This window comes from Morus notabilis, unplaced genomic scaffold (genome assembly GCF_000414095.1).
Source record: "Morus notabilis unplaced genomic scaffold, ASM41409v2 Scaffold2096, whole genome shotgun sequence".
NCBI classification, from domain to species: domain Eukaryota; kingdom Viridiplantae; phylum Streptophyta; class Magnoliopsida; order Rosales; family Moraceae; genus Morus; species Morus notabilis.
In genome coordinates this window covers 1-17,635 of record NW_010366879.1, presented here as the reverse complement: position 1 = coordinate 17,635, position 17,635 = coordinate 1, and the positions used below count along the sequence as shown (strand labels likewise).

Sequence of the window (17,635 nt, the reverse complement as noted above, 5' to 3'; positions counted from 1 at the left end):
ATATATATATATATATATACACACACACTTATTTATATTTTTTTAGGCTGCATCATAACGATCAATCCTTTTTTTAGAGGTTCTAATTCTTACAATCTCGTGATTTTATAGAGTTCTAAAATTTATAATTCTATTTGATTTTTTTTGAAGATTTTAAATTTTATAACCCTATAATTTTGTAGAGTTTTAAAATTTGTAACTCTATTTTAATTTTTTTTAGAGGTTTTAAAACTTACAACCTCATATTTTTTCTTAATTGGGTTTAAAAGTTTACAGCTCGTATGTCTTAAATATGAATCTGATCAACAATGGCAGATGAACTTTTTGTCTTGAGATGGTACTTCAATACAGAAGAAGGCTTGAGAAAAAAAAAGTGTAGACCATTTAATGTACAAAACATCATAATGAGATTAAAGTAGATGAGTAAAGACAAATTTTTCTACCTCTTTTTTTTCAACAATTCTCTCTACACACTATCTCACACCTCTCTCACTACTTCCAATACATTTACTTTCTCTGCACAAAGTTTGCTACGCGGGTTTCTAATGGTATGCCCTCTTATGCCTATATATAGACATTTGAAGCAAATCCACTACTTTTTTCTATATTTATTTTTTTTAATTAGTTAATTATTTTTTTAATCCTCTATTTTTATTTTGACCGCTCTTTTTTATAATATTTAAATATGATTAGCTGTTTTTATCTTTTAAGGATTATCCCCACTCATGTATAACAGTTTTGTAGATTTCTTCACGTTATTTTTCACCAAACTTCTTACTAATACATTTTACTCTTTCTTCGCGCACCCACTTCTTCCAGGAAGTTTTCCAACCTCTCACGTGACAATGTAGTTTTTTTTTTTTGTTTTTTGTTTTGTTTTTGCTTTAACAGATATATTTAAAACTTTTCTTGATAAGGAGGGCATATATAATTTTTTTTCAGAAAACATATACTAAAAATCAAATATCAAAAATCCAGGGGGGGCATATGCCCCCGGACCTCACCTCCCTCCGTCACTGCCTGTACAGCTAACCACGATCCACTTCCTTGTTCAAATCATGCATATGATTCCAAATAAATAATATATCTATTTATTAAACGTATGACCTAGATTCAAAATCGTCACTTCATAAAGCAAATAAAGCAACGTTTTTGGCAAAGTAATTAGTCGAATGAAATCAATATATAAAACTGATCAAGTTGGCCGTGGCCATAATAATTCACAGCAAAAACCACCATAGACAAAAAAAAAAAAAAAAAAAAAAAAAAAAAAAAAAAAAAAAAGTAAAAAAGCTTTCGTGAAGTTCTCTTTATATTATCTCCTTTTCACTTTCTTAGTTCATGTCTGGGAACGGCCTCTTGATCAATGAACGAGCATTGGCGTGAAATTGACAAGGAACTGGCTGTCCTGGGATGATACGCAGAGATCCTCCTCCCTTGGCCCTGGTAAATCACGCCTTCTTCTTCCTCATTGGGAACTCTGCATTTCTCTCCAAGTATGATCGTCTTCATCCAAATCGAATCCTCCGTCTTCAACTTGCCTTTCTTACTAGTTTCCTCCTTCACCTGATCGCGATTTCTCACCATCGACAAACTTCTCGTCACCCTCATGCTCAGGCTCGCCGCGATCTTCCTCTCCGACATGAACTTCGTCATGTCCTTGCACGAATAAGCCTCTCTCACCAACTTCTTCTTCGCCGGAGGAGCCGGTAACAATTCGTTTCGATGCTCTGTTAATTCTGCCGATGGCGGTTTCTTCGTCGTCGTTGTCGAAGTTATTGTTGTTGTTGGTGGCGAAGAAACTGCTTCTTTTTTCTTTGGTGTCGGTAGTGGAGGCGGCGGTGACGATTTTCTCCGGTGTCGCACGCCGCACAGACCGGAAAGTATCGCAATCGTGGCGGCCATACCGGCGGCGAGGAGCGTAAACGACAGTAGTGGGTGAATCAAAACGATGTCGTTCGTGGGAATTCTCCTTCCCATTACTTTGAAAACTTTTCACGTGGAAGTTTTGATATTGAGAGAATTCTCAATATTTCTATCTCATCATGTTTTCACTCTTGTTTTTTGCTCTGTTCTTGAATTTGATGATTTGATCTTCTAAACAAGCTCAAAAGTTCGTTTCGATCATTGGAAAATGGAGTTATGGATCTTTTTTTTTTTTTTTTTCCTCCTTTGGTGTTTTACAGGAATCCAAAACGGAATGCTTAAACTTAGGATTAATGTGAAGAAAGCAAAGGTGAATAGACAGGGGTTGAAAAATGTGATAGCGAAAAAAGTGGTTATTGACGGTTAAGATCGTTATACTATTGCAGTTTCAATCCTAAAAATACCCAAAGCAGTTATATGTCCAAGGAGTTATTTCTCTTACATCTCTTACATGCCACAGGTTATCCGAACTATACACCTTATCATATAGAATTACAGCTAAATTATACTTACGTTTGTTATTTATTATTACTCGATTTGTATAAAGATGATAATTTCATTCAACTAGATGAATACGTATAACAAAACATTTATTATTTTTAACATAATAGTCAAATCATTGTCATGTTTAAAAGAACATGAAGGAATCCATCGTCCACCTTTTTTAATTGGTGTGAACATAACTCTACAAACGAGATAAAATCGAGTTCCACATGAAATAAATTTTTGGCTCTTTCAAGATGTCCTCTACCTTTATTATAGGTTTTTTTTTTTTTTTTTTTTTTTTTTTTACGTGGTATGGCGTCTGCCTAAAATTCTAGGTTTAGATACTAGAAGCTAAAGATTTGATTAAAAAAAATATAAAGCACAAAAAACGCTGAAATAAAATACGAAATCACAATTAAATTGAGATCTGAGCGGAGAAAACTCATCACGACTATAGATTGAAATATAGTGAAGATATATCTTTTATATTTAATATAAAAATTAAAACTACAAATAGATGAAAAGAAAAATCCTACCAGGTAGTGATATCTGGTCTCCAGATAAAGGGAAAAAAAGGAAAAAAAAAAAAAAGAGTGGGAGACTATCGTTTGGTTCATAGATTAAAATTATTTTCGATTTACGTGTATTTTTTGTGAGAGAAAATACTGTAGCGAACCATGAATCATAATTCGAGTCAGAGAACGAATCCTCCAACCAAACATGCAATTAAAGCTAGCTATCCTTTAGCAATTTATTCCAGATTTTCTTATGAGTAATATTGTCATTTATTACCCGTAATGATGATCATTACGAGATATAAGTGTTTGGATCCTTGGCTCATGACTCGTACAATGATCATTTCCTATAATTTGTGACATCATTATTAGTGGTGATTATTATATGCATCTTAGGCTTTCTCCTTATATATGACATAAACATGTATTTTTATTTGCTTATGAAGCATGTGCAAGTCACATATCAATTTTCGTTTTAAAAAGAAAAATTTATCCTTATCAATTGATGTGTTTTGCAATATATTCCTAAGTTTAAGAGACTAATTACCAAAAAAAAAAAAAAAACACAAAATTTAGAGGACGCGTAGCAAATAAACAACAATTCCTTTCTCACGTTTTCATCTATCCAGATTCCACAAAAACTAAATAAATAAGTACATGTTATGTTAAAAAAAAAAAAAAAACACAAAATTTAGAGGACGCGTAGCAAATAAACAACAATTCCTTTCTCACGTTTTCATCTATCCCGATTCCCCAAAAACTAAAAAAAAAAGTACAGGTTATGTTAAAAAAAAAAAAAATAGGGGTTAGAATAAAACTTCTGGTGTGACTATATATATCGCCATGTAGTGGCAAAAGAGTTTCAAACAAATAAAACATGTGACTGAATGAAACACATATTGGTGAACTTGTGGCCCGTTCACTTCGCTGATTCGAGTTTATAATTCGAGTTGAAATGTGATTTTATGTGAGAGCTTTTTACTGTAATAAAAAAGTTAGATGTGATTATTTCTGAGAATTTTTTACTGTAGCAAAACTCGAATTCTAAACTCGAAGCTCTATAAAAAAATTGCTCAAGGAAAGCAGTAGTATGATCCATTTTTCTTTTTTTTTCTTTTATTTCGAAAAATAATTTAAAAAAAAATAGTGTGATGGCTTAAAGAAAAAAGTTACATCCCAGTGTTTGGATATAGTTTTAGGTGTTAGGCCTTCTATCAAATCATCCGGTTTTTCCCCCTATTTCTTCAAACGAGTAATAATATTGTCACAGAAAGTACGTATAGCTTGATTTCTTTCTAATAGCTCTAGTTATTGTGTCACTTCTAAAGTGAAAATTAGGTTTTACTTTGTTTTCACCTAACCAAAAAAACTTTCAATTCCCCCTTTTCAATTTTGTAACATTATAATTATTTTCTTTTGTTTTTTTCTTTTTAACAATAATTATTTGAAACTAATGCCGATCGTTATCGGCATCATGTTGTGAAAAGAATCTATGAAAATCCCAAACCTTCGTTTATCAATCAATCCAGTTATTATTTCATACACGTGCATAGTTAGTTTTTTTTAATTAAGAATGTGAAAATATTTGAATGAAAATAAGCTGCAGAGACGATATGAGGTTTTTTTTTATTAAAAATAAAATAAAATAAAAATAGAAGATGGTCATGTGGTCCATCAATTTTCATTGTTTTCTTCCCCCTTCCATTGGAAAGAAAGGTAATTGTTAAAATTATCCTTGGAAGAAATAAAATCTAACCAAAACGAGCATTTATTTATTTCTTTCTTCTTCTTCCTTTTTAATTAAATCAATACAAAAGCACCCCATAAAAAAAAAAATCAATACAAAAGCAGAAAAAAAGTAAATATAGAGGGGTTTTTATAAATCGGCCGAAGTAAAGGCCCCCCCGATGTGGACCGGGCTACACTTTTTTTTTATTTTTATTTTTTAAGAAACAAAGTTCACAGATTAATTATTATTACACATTTATGTTTCGGAAACGTCCCTGTCATGGACAAAAATGTTCCCACTAAACACATCAAGCTAGATGCAACATATGAAGTAATTGGACATAATTACAATTAGAAGAAAAACGAAACCATAGGTAGAGTTTTTCCAGATTATTTATCATGATTTTTTAATTATTGTGAATGCCGTATTGAGCAACAAAGTCATAGATCAACTTCTACCATAAAAAAAAAAAAAAGAAAAAAGAAAAAAAAATAAAAAAGAAAAAAAAAAGATTACAACCAATACTTTAATTTGTAGTGTTGCAACACCTGCAACTGGCATTAATATTTTTCCATAACTAAATTAGTCTTTAATCAAAGAATACAAATTTCTTAGACTTCACCATATTTTAGAACTCATTGACCTAACAATACATTTTATATCTATTTATTTCTGTACTATATTATTCGTGACCAAAGAATAACATTTATGTTGCGCTTTAGTCTATAATGCGGACAAACGTTTTGTTTGTTTCTTTCAACATGACATTACTTGCTTTTATTATAGTTTATAAATAACTTTCTCAATTGTCCAAAGGAAACATCTTAATCGTTAACTCACCACATAAAAGAGGTATTAGCAACTTACAAAGGAAAAATTTGCGAGTGGATATTAAAAGCAATTTTGGTTTAATGCTAAATGAATGAACTTTTTCCTTAAAGAAAAACACGAACCAAATTTCAAATTGCATTATTAGACTTGAAATACATACGCGGCACATTAAAACAAACTATGACGCGCCATAATAGTGGCCCTTACAAAATGTTAACACCAATATAATATAAGGAACAATCTCGACTATTTATGGCATCTTTTTTTTTTTTTATCGTTGAAAATATGATTAAAATCATATTAAAATAAAAAATATGTAGAATAAATAATTTTTAATACATATCTAATTTTAATTTTTTTTTTTAAATCTAATTGTAGAAATCTTATTTTTTTTCCAAGTAAATGAGCAATTTTAATATTTTTAATTAATAAAAAAGAGAATCCTTAGTGTCAAGAAATTAATTGATCTTACTAGTATAATTATAACGGGCCTAAGTCTAATCATAAACGAACATTGCCAAAGTTTAAAACTCTTTTTCTTCTTATGAAGACGTGAGCATTCGAACCCTGAATTATACCTTCATTTATTGTTGGTGTCGTTGTTGTTATTGTTTTTTTTTTTTTTTTTTTTTTTTTTTTTTTATTTTGGTATTTCCTTTTTTTTTTTTTGGGTTTTTTTTTTTTTTTTTTTTTTTTTTTTTTTTTTTTTTTTTTTGATAATGATGAGTATACCTTCATTTGTTGTTACATCATACTTCGCTTGTACTTTCACATGGAATTTTATAATGAAGTTTCCACAAAACCGTGGTTGGGATTGGTATATAGCGACGTGGGAACTAAAACGCTAGAGATTGTTTTTTTTTTTTTTCTTAAAAAGGTCGCCTAATTATCAAAATAATATTATTCACATAAATAAATATTTAGATAAAAAAAAGTCAAAGTCCAAATAGTGGGAGCTACCATTTCTGCTCTATGCCAAGTTTATGCCAATCTGCCTTCTCCCTTTCTCTGTGTATACTTGACAGAGGCAAAAAGGCATTTTTTAAAAAAAAAAAATCTATAATTCAATTTCTTTCCATTATTTTCATCATTTTTTTTAAATAAATTTGATTTGATTATATTCATACTTAAAATTTTGGTGACAAATCTTAAAAAGCCGACAAAGGGTCGTCGGATTAGAAATAGAAAAGGAAGGAAAAAGGAAGCATGTGGGCTTCCCGTGCTTCACTCTCGGTGTGTAATTGTATAAAGAAGCTATCCATTTCTCGCATCCAGATTGCTTAATACACCATTCGGGATCGACCCAGATTGTCTTTTGTTGATTCCGACTTCTATTTCTCTTCTCTTTTGTTGATTCTCTCGAATAGTTTTTCCTAGTTTTCTTTCTTTATAGCCATTAAAGTAACGCACAATCTGAAAAAGACTTTTGCCTTTTTTTGTTTGTTTTTATTTTTTATTTTTTGATTGGTTTGTTTGTCCAATGCTTAGGTATTAGATTAAATAACAATTAAGTGGGAAGGAATGGAGGAAACCAACGCAAGAAGCAAGTTCACTAGGATTTGTGTCTTCTGTGGAAGCAACGCTGGCCACAGGAAAGTCTTCAGTGACGCTGCTCTTGAATTGGGAAACGAACTGGTTTGTTTGTTTGTTTGTTTTTTTTGTTTTTTTTTGTTTTTTTTAATGATCTCTAGCTCTGTGATATGTCCAAGACACGTACTTTTTGATGATTTTGAATTCATTTTGAGGTCTTGCTTAAAGAGCGTTTGTTATTATTATTATTTTGGATGATGGGATTTGTGTACAGGCTTTATTTGTTGAATTGGCATGTGATATCATGAACTGTGTTTTTATGTTTGTCTTGGTAATGGGACTAATTCTTGAGTGCTTAACGTGCTGAATGAGTTTTGTGAAAGGAGCTGGTTTGTTTTATATACATTTACACGCTCTTCATTAAGCTACTTTTTGGGTTTCTGTTCTTGTTTTCATCTCTAGCTTCATCACGTGTCCAAGACACGTACTTTTTGATGATTTTGAATTCACTTGGAGGTCTTGCTTACTGGGTGTTTGTTATTTTTACCTTTTCTTTTTGTATAATGGGACTAATTCTTAATGTACAGAATGAGTTTTCTGTCTTTTGATTGTATTGGCTATGTTAGTTACATGTTTCACTTTTGTGGTTATGTATTGCAGGTGCAGAGGAAGATAGACTTGGTGTATGGAGGAGGAAGTGTTGGATTGATGGGTTTGATATCCCAGACAGTGTATGATGGAGGATGTCACGTTCTTGGGTATGACTAAGAAGCTAGTATATTGTTGGCTTTTCACTGATAATTTTATTTTTTGCATCACGTTTCATCACTTTATAAGCTTGTTCATTGCTTTTCACATGCAGGGTCATTCCTAAAGCTCTCATGCCTCTCGAGGTATCTTTTGTTCTTTCTAGTTATGCTTGTTTGATGTTTCCTCCTCATTCAAAGGTCCTGAATCGTCAAGATGTCTTTGTCCTATCCTATCCTAAAAATCCTCGGGACGACTGTGAAATTGAAGTTAATTTGATGCCTAACAAATCGCGAAAGAAAATACATTTGAATGTTGATTTTTGGCACATAAAAATTGCATGGAGGTCTGTTGTGAGTTGGAAAGTTTTTAAGTACATAAAACTTTGCACTACTTTGGAAGAGATTTTAAGTATGCTAAACTTCAGTAGGTCTGATTTTAGGGAGAAATTTAGTACCCTTCCATCATTTAGTGTTGGTCTATATTATGGAAGTACCGCTAATTTGTTTTGCAATTTGAAAAATGAGTTTGATTCATCATTAATGGGAGAATTCTATGTCTAACTTGACAGATATCTGGTGAAACTGTTGGAGAAGTAAGGACTGTTTCGGACATGCATGAGCGTAAAGCTTCCATGGCACGAGAAGCTGATGCCTTTATTGCTTTGCCTGGTAATTACCTGGCAAATCCTCCTAATCAATCAGAAACTTGAGAAGAATTTTCCTAGATGATTTGTCCTTTAAGAAATTTGCAATGACTATCTTTTTATTTGGAAATTTGTCTATTTTTAGACACAATTGAAATAATTATGTTTACAGGAGGATATGGAACAATGGAAGAGCTGTTGGAGATGATAACATGGGCCCAACTTGGGATTCATAAGAAACCAGTAACATGTTTTTTCCTTCTTTGAAGAACTAAAATCAGCTAGTAACTATCAAGAGTTGTAACAAGATATTACTCTTATGCAGGTTGGTTTGCTAAATGTAGATGGTTATTACAATTCTTTGCTCGCACTATTTGACAATGGTGTCAAAGAAGGATTCATCAAGCCAGGTGCTCGGCAAATAGTCATCTCTGCTCCGACAGCCAAAGAACTTATGACTAAGTTGGAGGTACTTGTAACCAAACACTTTCTCCTGTTTTTTTTTTTTTTTTTTTAGTGGCAGAAATTCTCCTCATGTAATAAAGACGCATATGCAAGGCTGGCTTCTGATGTTGATTGTTATAATGTTTGTGCTTTGCTGGCCTCCAAATAAAAGCAATTAAAACCAGTTCACCAAACTTTGTAAGAGAAGTCCATTGAAAATCAGTAACTTCCAAATTCTAATTTGAAGACGATTTTCAATCACAATCAATTTAAGAATCGTGTTAAAAATAAAGTTAGAAACTTAAAAAGTAAAGTACAAATGAGCTTCTGATGACGTGGCTCCCTTTACTTGTTGTTATTTTAGTATGAAGAATAGACAAGGTCACATTTCCCATATCACATCATCCTTTTTGACAACCTTTTGTTTTCTATTTATATTTTACATCTCACTCGAATCTGACCATGCCAAATGGAGGGTAAATTTCCTACAAGCAGGATGTTATAAAGGACAGAAAATTAGGAAATTTGATTCTTATTAGGATTTCTACCTTATTTGATTATTATCTATGTTTAGTTAACTTGTTCAGAATTATCTTAGATTTTTTTTCTGCGTGGCTTACAATTTTTTTTTAATAGTGAACATAGCAACCTAGGATTTGGTATATACCCAAAATCTAATCATTAACAATGGTTCTGCAGCAATATTCTCCTTCCCATGAACATGTTGCATCTCATGAAAGCTGGCAGATGGAGCAGCTTGGTAAGTATCCAGGCGAAGACCCTAATGCAAGGTGAAAGTGTTATTTTGTGGTAGGCCTTTCTAATGTATTTCCTGATGTGATTCATCGGTGTTTGAATTCCGTAGAAGAAAAATGATTCCATTTAAATGGGACCAGATACTGTTCATGTACTTTCATTATTCTCTCCAATTTTAAAATTTTAGCAAATATCATCCTTGCCGCTTGACGACATGCTTTGGTTTGAGGTCAATTGAGACAGTATTCCACAGTCATATTTGGTTGATACCACTTGGTAAGGGACTAAAGTACTTTGAAATGAAAGGAGATAATCAGCAGTTGTAGAATAGAAATTTCAAGTGCTTGATAAGATGGTCCCACTACATGGTGGCTTCTATTGGAGTTAAATAGATAAGTTGAGAACAAGTTAGACTTTTAGGCAAAGCTATTTCGTTCTGGTCATCTCAAATCTGACATAATAGAATAACCTGCACATGGCACCTTATAAACGACGGTTTGTTGAACGCAATTATTTGATAAAATTTGTCATTTTTTTTATCTTTATCAGTAACTTTAGTAATTGCAGGGTTATTTTCTTGGGCACTTAGTACCTTCCCACAAATGCCATGAGGATGAAGTTAGGTCAATGGAATCTTGGTGTATGTTTTTCTATCCAAAGTAGAGTGAAGGGTAGGATTGGTGATACTGACTGAAGGTACCTTAGCTCCCTTTTCTTTTCTTCAGGTTGGGGTCTACTATTTCAGGTTTCTGCAGGGTACATTTTACCCATAGGAAAATCCGTGTTTTGCCTTACTCATAGGGCAAGTGTTTTTTAGCCATTTGATTAAATTTCAACGGCATGATCTATGAGTGCGGAGTACTTTTATCTGAGTGGACACTCATAATCGAACCATTAAAATTTAACTAAGTGGCTAAAAAACTTACACCATCAGTAGGGTAAATAACGAGCCCCACCATAAAAAGCTCCTTACTCCATCGAAAGTTAACAACTAGGTAATTCTTAGAATTTTGTGCCCAAGAATGCTTCATGAAAATGGAAATTTAAGTTTGAAAGGATGATTTATGGGGCTTCTCTTCATCTTAGTTTATTGACTGCGGTTCGGTTCTTTTCTTGTGGTAGGAATATTTCTAGTTAAAATCATAATTTCTGTTATTTACCTACCCTAAAATGATAAGGACATTTGTGAAGTAGGAAAAGAAATATTCCCCTTAATGAGTAGATGGGTTAAAAATAACAAACAAGGGAATTGTTTCTTGTTTGTTAAGGTCCCACCTGAGATGGAGACTGAAAGAAAGACGCTTCATTTTCACAGCCTTAAATTTTTTCGCTTGCATGATTTGAAGACAGAAGTACAATTTGCCTTGGGGTAGAGGACGAAGGGTACCCCCATTAGGCAGCCTGACTTTTCTCTTTCTCAGCTTCCCCTCTTGTGTTTTGGCAGCAGGAAATCATTCTGGTGTCATGTTAATGTCATCGTTAGACATCCTTAGTTTTTTCCCCAACAGGAGGAAGGAAGAAACTGTTTTTCGGTGTGTTATACAACTTAGCCTTTTTGAAGAGGGAGTATAAATAGCTTGGTAGGTGGCAAAGAGATAACCAACATGTCTAAAATCATAGGAACTACTATGATCTGTCACACCTTTTTCAAATCCCACTTCACATTTATATATATATATATATATATATATTTATATAGCTTTGCCTAGGTGTAAAACTTTAGGCTAACGTGAAAGTATCAAAACTGCGACTCACATGGATTTCTCAACAAGGAAGGCCATCTAACCACCTGACTAGGGGTCACCTTGCCTTTAGCATCGTCTCTCTGATTAGTCCATTAACGACGTTTTGCTGTCGTTTTCAGGAAAACGGATAGAGGTTTTGCTGGTTGTTGGAATGACACTGATGCCCCTCACATTATAATGTGGGAAAATGGGTTTTTTTCTTCTTCTTCTTCCTCATTTCATCTCAAACATTGGGTCTTGTCAAGCATTATGAGTCTTTCACCAGTTAGTGACCTCAAGTCCAAGTCATGGTGGACCTCAGCTTTTGGTTGTGTCATAAAATAGGGGTGAAAGTGGGAAATGGCTGTTGCTTGATTAGGGAGGTCCCTCATGGGCTCTTAACTCTCCTTGAGTTTAAACTTTAAAAGGGATCGATGCAGCAACTGAAAAGCCATTCACTGTTTTCTGGACATACCATGAATTGATAAGTGATTGTACAAGTATCTAACTGTTCTAGAGGACCCTCCATAACTTCTTTTCTCAATAAATGGGTCTTTATTTTCCAATACCTTCTCATTGATGCCTGACTCTCTCTCTCTCTCTCTCTGTTGCAATTATTCCTTCTAAGAGTGTTTGTTTCATGGGTTATTAGGTTCAAACACATAATTTTAATTCTGATACGGTATTTTTCTATTAGAAAAAAAATTAAATTTCAAAAGTCATAATCAAATTCACTGGTTTGAATTTATGAACTCTAAGATTCTGTTCATTTCACTGATTTGAGTTTAAAATTTGAATTTTGTTACAATAAAAAGTTTTTAAAAACAATCACATCTAATTTTTTTGTTACAGTAAAAAGCTCTCATATAAAATTACATTTCAATTCAAATTAAAAATTCAAATTAACGAACTAAACGGGCTAAACGGGTCCTAAATGATTTTTGTTTACCAACTCTAGCCACGCAACTTTTCGTGCGGCACAAGAATTTGTTGGTATCCAATTTGCGTCTCGTCAGATTTCACGAACTCCGCCGATGTTGCCACCTTAGTGAATACTATGTCGTTGACTTTTATTTCCAAAGTCCTTCACTATTTGTTATAAGCAAAAGCCTTTTCCGCCAACTTTAAGCTATGTTTATAATGAGTCCATCAAACGAGAGAGAGAGAGAGAGAGAGAGAGAGCATTTTTTTTCTTCCAAGAAGAAGAAGGTAAAAGTGAAAAAGGCACTACAGTATTAGGAATATATTCTCTCGTGTGTTGCTAGGTGTTTACACGCAAGGATCAAAGAGAGACGGGGCGTATCAAGAGGTCCACAACATGTTGCGGTGAGAAACATGTCTAAGGCTATATCTCGTAAAAAGAAAAGAAAATGGGACCTACTTTTAAGGGACCACCTTACTAATAGGGTTAATTTTTAACTATTAAATTTAGAAAAGAAAAGAAAATGGGACCTACTTTTAAGGGACCACCTTACTAATAGGATTAATTTTTAACTATTAAATCTAATTAAAATTACATTAAATTAAAAATTTATATAAAATAAACAGTTTTTTATACAAATTTAATCGTTAAAAAATAGAGAATTATTAATAGTCTATTTTTTCAATCTTATCAAAGAAAATAAGAACTAAGAAAGAAAGAAAGACATGAACTTAACTTAGCACAATAAGAGAAAGGCTCCTTTTTTTTTTTTTTCCTTTTTTTTATTCTTTGGGGTCTTGATTTGGAATTCCTCCTCCAATCTCTCCATATTTACTGATAAAAAAAAAAATTCTTAATTTGATTTCTCGCCCAATCCATTCATGCCGCTTTTCTCTTTCTATCAAACAAGCTAAAACTTAGAGCATGAAACGCTGTCAATAGTATTTTGACCGTCCCCTTTTTTCAAATATTAAAGCTTCCTTTCTCGCCCAATCCATTCATGCCGCTTTTCTCTTTCTATCAAACAAGCTCTAAAACTTAGAGCATGAAACGCTGTCAATAGTATTTTGACCGTCCCCTTTTTTCAAATATTAAAGCTTCTATGTCCTTAAAGATGAGAGTAATCCCACTAAGAACGTTAGGTACAACCTCTATATCAAGCCTGCTAGCAAACAAATGATTCTTTCTTGCCATCCATTGCTTTTCCCCAGTGGGAATTTCGAGGACGAGACAAATGTGAATATGCTCAAGAGTTCAACTATTTGCTCAAGGAATTTTATTATAATGGGACATGAAAGGATAACGTCCTGTACTAGATTCTTTATCCAGTATTTGTCTTGTACTAGATTCTTTCATCAATTCGTCTTCTTCATGATGATTCCAAGAAACTAAAAGATGATTGGTGGAAGAAAGCAAATAAGTTTTTATTACTGTTAAAAAGAGTAGCAATAGCCCGTTCAAGCATTCTTAAGGTGATAAAAGAATTCCAAATGGAGAAAACAGTTTCAAGGGAGCACCTTTTTTTTTCCCCTCAATTAAGTTCAAATATGAAGAGACCTTTCACCGAAAAAACCTTTCATCAATGTCTCCGAGGAGGATCTAAAAAATTCCTTGCCCTCCACGAACACTAGTAAGCAGAATGTTCTGTACAACCCGGGTTTCCTAAAAAGGAAAAATGCCATCTTCAAGCCTTCTCTTTAGAAGGAGATGCCATCAAATGGTGCAATGTTGCAGCCTGGATAACAGTGCTAGGGTTCGCTTCTCTAATACGGATGGACCCGGATTGTCGGACTCCGAAATTCCTATCAATGCCACTTTGTACAAAACGTCGTAATCGACGAGGGAGGAGTCGAACCAGCCAAGATGAACTCACGAGTAAAACCACACCAAGGATTATCAGCAACCTGTAGTTAAAACATGTTTGAAATGAGTGCGTAAAATTTGGATTCTGAGAAAGGTTACTTCTGTTGAAAGTAACAAGCAAGATATAATTCAGATTGTTCAAGTTACCATCCAAGCAGAAGTGACAAACGGGCCGTTGGAGCTGAAGGTAAGCTTTCACCCAAAGCAAGCATTCCAGCTAGCACACCAGTCACAATCGATGCCACAGCGGCACATGTTGATACCACAATTGCCCTTCCATGCTTTAAACCCCGGGTCTGTAAATGACATAGTTGCATCATTAGAATGGCTGAAATTGTGTTAATTTCCAGAGATCTAATGGCCTCAATATGAAGGCTGCAACTTATGAAGTTCTACAGGAAATATAGAAACCGAGTGGTATGGAAACTGAGTGTTACAATCGTTCACAGACAAATATTACATGAAGTAGGAAAAGGGAAAAAAGCAAAATAAGCAACAAATTAACTCTTAAAGAAAAAAGCCAAAAAAAAAAAAAAAAAAAAGAAAGCTCACTGATAGAATTTTGTAATGGTAATATAACCACATTTCTTGCTTAATGACCTGTACATTGAGGTTGACTCTGAATCTATTCAAGGTATTTACCTGGTAATAAAATCCTGTACCACTACAAAATATGCTGATTGTGATGCAAATAGGAACGAGCATACTGGGGAAACCCTGCTCCAAGAAAACAAATCCCATCTTTGATATTACCGATGCCATCCTGTAGAGATGTGTAAGCATTGTATTAGTGCTATAAACACGGTTCAAGACACAAAGAAGCTAACTTCTTTTGCCATAAAAGTATCATGTTCCCAGTTCCGTTCTATTTGAATTTCATTCTTTTACAAAAAGATTGAATGCAAATCATCAACATCAACATATAGTTCTTTCCTTGTGTAAACGGTACGATTCCGTCTAAAACACAGTATTCTGATTGGACATCAACCCGTAAAAAAATACGAGTACCATACTCAACAAACCATTAAATTTCGAATGAAACACCACAATTAACACCATGTCAGGGTTGACTGGCAACTGTAGCAATTCAATGATGTGTCACATTTGTTCCGCATTTGTCAATTACTCCGTAATGAATTTCACCATATTATTGGAAGGTAAGAGACGGGTGTCATCTCTGTCAACAAGGAACAAAATAGATGCATGAAATCAGTCAAGAAGAGACTGTACCCAAACAGAACACCAGATTCCAGGCCATATATAATCTCTTCAACAACTTCATATTCCATCTGCACCACAAACAAGCGTCGATAAATAAAGGAGATGAAAGACCATAGAACCGTTCAAATACTATACACAGAGAAAAGCAAAAATCAAGTTACCAATTCCTGTTCTCTCCGTTGACGTTTGTAGATACGAAGCCAACCATTAAGGAGTACCTATTACAAGGGTTTATTTAACGCTAAGATTCTCTACAGTGCATAAATTCAAGTATCAAATAAGTGATAAAGTGCCCTTCAATTATGATTTAGTGGATTAAATCTAGCATGAAAGTCACTCATATATTGCAGCAAAGACGTAACAATACTGAAATTAGATGATGCACAAGATAAGGTACCTACAAACAAGGCAGCGACGATAATTGCCAACCATGGTAAGTGATAAATTGATATAGCAGAAGCCTTTTGCTCCTCACCTCCAGCACCAACTCCTGCATATAGAAAAAATTAATATTTCTATCTTCCCAGTAAACAGAAGATCGAGAGCTGAAAGTTGTATGGTTTTGTCAATTCTACTTCCGCACTAGGCCAAGTACTTCTATTGGTCAAAGATTTGGCTTTTATGCAAAGAAACCTTACACATTTACAAAGGAGCACACTCAAAACAATGAACTGCTGATGATATATGATATATCAGAACCACAAGGTCGTACACATACATATAACATTAATTAAAGGGGAAAAAACCTTCTAAAAAATTTACAACGAAAAGATACAGACATAGAAGAATTTGTAGAAGATCAATAATCAATCAAGGAAAAAAAAACAACTTACATTACCTATGGTGCCAATGCCTGCTAAAGTAATTCCCATCCAGTCAATAGCATTCATGGTTTCCTTCAGATAAAAGTGCGAAAAAATAGAAAGAATAGCCAGTCCACAGCCAGAGACTGGTTGGATAACAGATACCTAAAAAGAACAGAATCCAAATTACCAACACAAAGATATGCAGAAACTAACTAATTAACGGGTGGTAAAATCAATAATTTTCACCAGGAATTACTTAGCCTCAAGAAATAATTCAAATTACTATCTCAAAGTCAAAAAATTGCAGGCAGCAGAGTAAGATAAATATACGTTTGTTTCCTTCACAAGTTTGAGCTATAATTCAAACCTTTTCGCTACAATATTTCCTCTAACAAAAATTTGAATTTCTATTTAAGTTTTCTGTCCAAACCTATAAATCAAATACGTTTGTTTCCTTCACAAGTTTGAGCTATAATTCAAACCTTTTCGCTACGGTATTTCCTCTAACAAAAATTTGAATTTCTATTTAAGTTTTCTGTCCAAACCTATAAATCAAACGGACACCATATAACTTTTCCATTAACAATACTTAATTAACGTGAACCCTTAAACTGACAATTGACAAACTAATAATAGACAATTTACAGGAACAAAAATGAATTGAGAATTCAACTAATCACTACTAAATAAACTAAACAATGAATGGATTAACGCAATGCCATTGAAAATAAAGATAATAACTTGCAGTAACAGCATACTCACAGGAGCAAGAGAAAGTGCTCTCAACATCAATAAGGCTCCAAATATATCCATCAGAAAACCTAACAACCATGCTTTATTAAAGGCATATGACCTTATCACCTACAAACATAAAGTCACACTCATAATAAATAAACATCTGATTATCCCAAAAAAAAAAAAAAAGAACTCGCAAGAAAAGAGCTGGCATGATTCTCATCATGCAATATTCGATAAAATTTTCAACATTTGCGGTATTTGGATCGGAAAAAGAAATCATTTTTATGGAAAAAAAATTGTTTTTTTTTTCTTTTTAATGCTAGGCAATCACAGAACGCATATAAATCCAACTGAATTGCATGTAAATTCTTCAAATCAAATTTATTATTCAATTCTTGCAATACAATTAATCGAAGCCAGAATGAGAATCCCCCAAATGCAAAAGGAGAAATGGAGGAGGGCGGAAATGTAAAAAAGAATAAAAAAAGAGGGACTTATGGAGGTGATGAAATGATTGATGCCTTGAGTTTGAAAGAGAGAGGAGGGAGAATGACGGTGCCCTTCTTCTGAAGCACTTTTCCGATGTTGTTCCCGGCGGTCGCCGCCAGCGTCAGACAGATCGATTCCCACATCCTTCCTCAGTTCTTCCCTCTCTCTCTCTGTCGCAGACACTTTCTCTCTCTAGAAAAAAGACAAAAACCCCAAACTGCTTTCTCTCTCTCTCTCTCTCTCTCTCTCTCTCTCTCTCTCT

General features: G+C 33.6%; 2 protein-coding genes across 5 annotated transcripts; one reads left to right on the top strand and one right to left on the bottom strand.

Annotated features, from left to right (window-relative positions):
* Positions 1 to 6,565: 6,565 nt before the first annotated feature.
* LOC21384407 (cytokinin riboside 5'-monophosphate phosphoribohydrolase LOG8) lies at positions 6,566 to 9,810 on the top strand. Of its 4 annotated transcripts, none has more exons than XM_010111345.2 (8): positions 6,566 to 6,720; positions 6,983 to 7,122; positions 7,678 to 7,775; positions 7,880 to 7,910; positions 8,336 to 8,435; positions 8,583 to 8,653; positions 8,736 to 8,879; positions 9,554 to 9,810. In XM_010111345.2, the coding sequence occupies exons 2-8, from the start codon at positions 7,009 to 7,011 to the stop codon at positions 9,647 to 9,649; spliced, it is 654 nt and encodes a 217-aa protein (XP_010109647.1). In that variant the 5' UTR covers positions 6,566 to 6,720; positions 6,983 to 7,008; the 3' UTR covers positions 9,650 to 9,810. The 4 variants fall into 4 exon arrangements, with proteins under 4 accessions (XP_010109647.1, XP_024030032.1, XP_024030034.1 ...); XM_024174264.1 differs by having other exon boundaries at positions 6,976 to 7,122; XM_024174266.1 differs by having other exon boundaries at positions 6,566 to 6,730; positions 6,976 to 7,122.
* A 3,944-nt stretch (positions 9,811 to 13,754) lies between these two features.
* LOC21384406 (probable magnesium transporter NIPA9) lies at positions 13,755 to 17,595 on the bottom strand. Its single transcript, XM_024174267.1, has 9 exons — positions 17,406 to 17,595; positions 16,909 to 17,007; positions 16,179 to 16,308; positions 15,742 to 15,830; positions 15,502 to 15,558; positions 15,350 to 15,408; positions 14,762 to 14,882; positions 14,267 to 14,415; positions 13,755 to 14,160 (listed from the first exon to the last, which is right to left on the bottom strand). Exons 1-9 carry the CDS (start codon positions 17,514 to 17,516, stop codon positions 13,941 to 13,943), a joined length of 1,035 nt encoding a protein of 344 aa, XP_024030035.1. The 5' UTR covers positions 17,517 to 17,595; the 3' UTR covers positions 13,755 to 13,940.
* Positions 17,596 to 17,635: the final 40 nt, after the last annotated feature.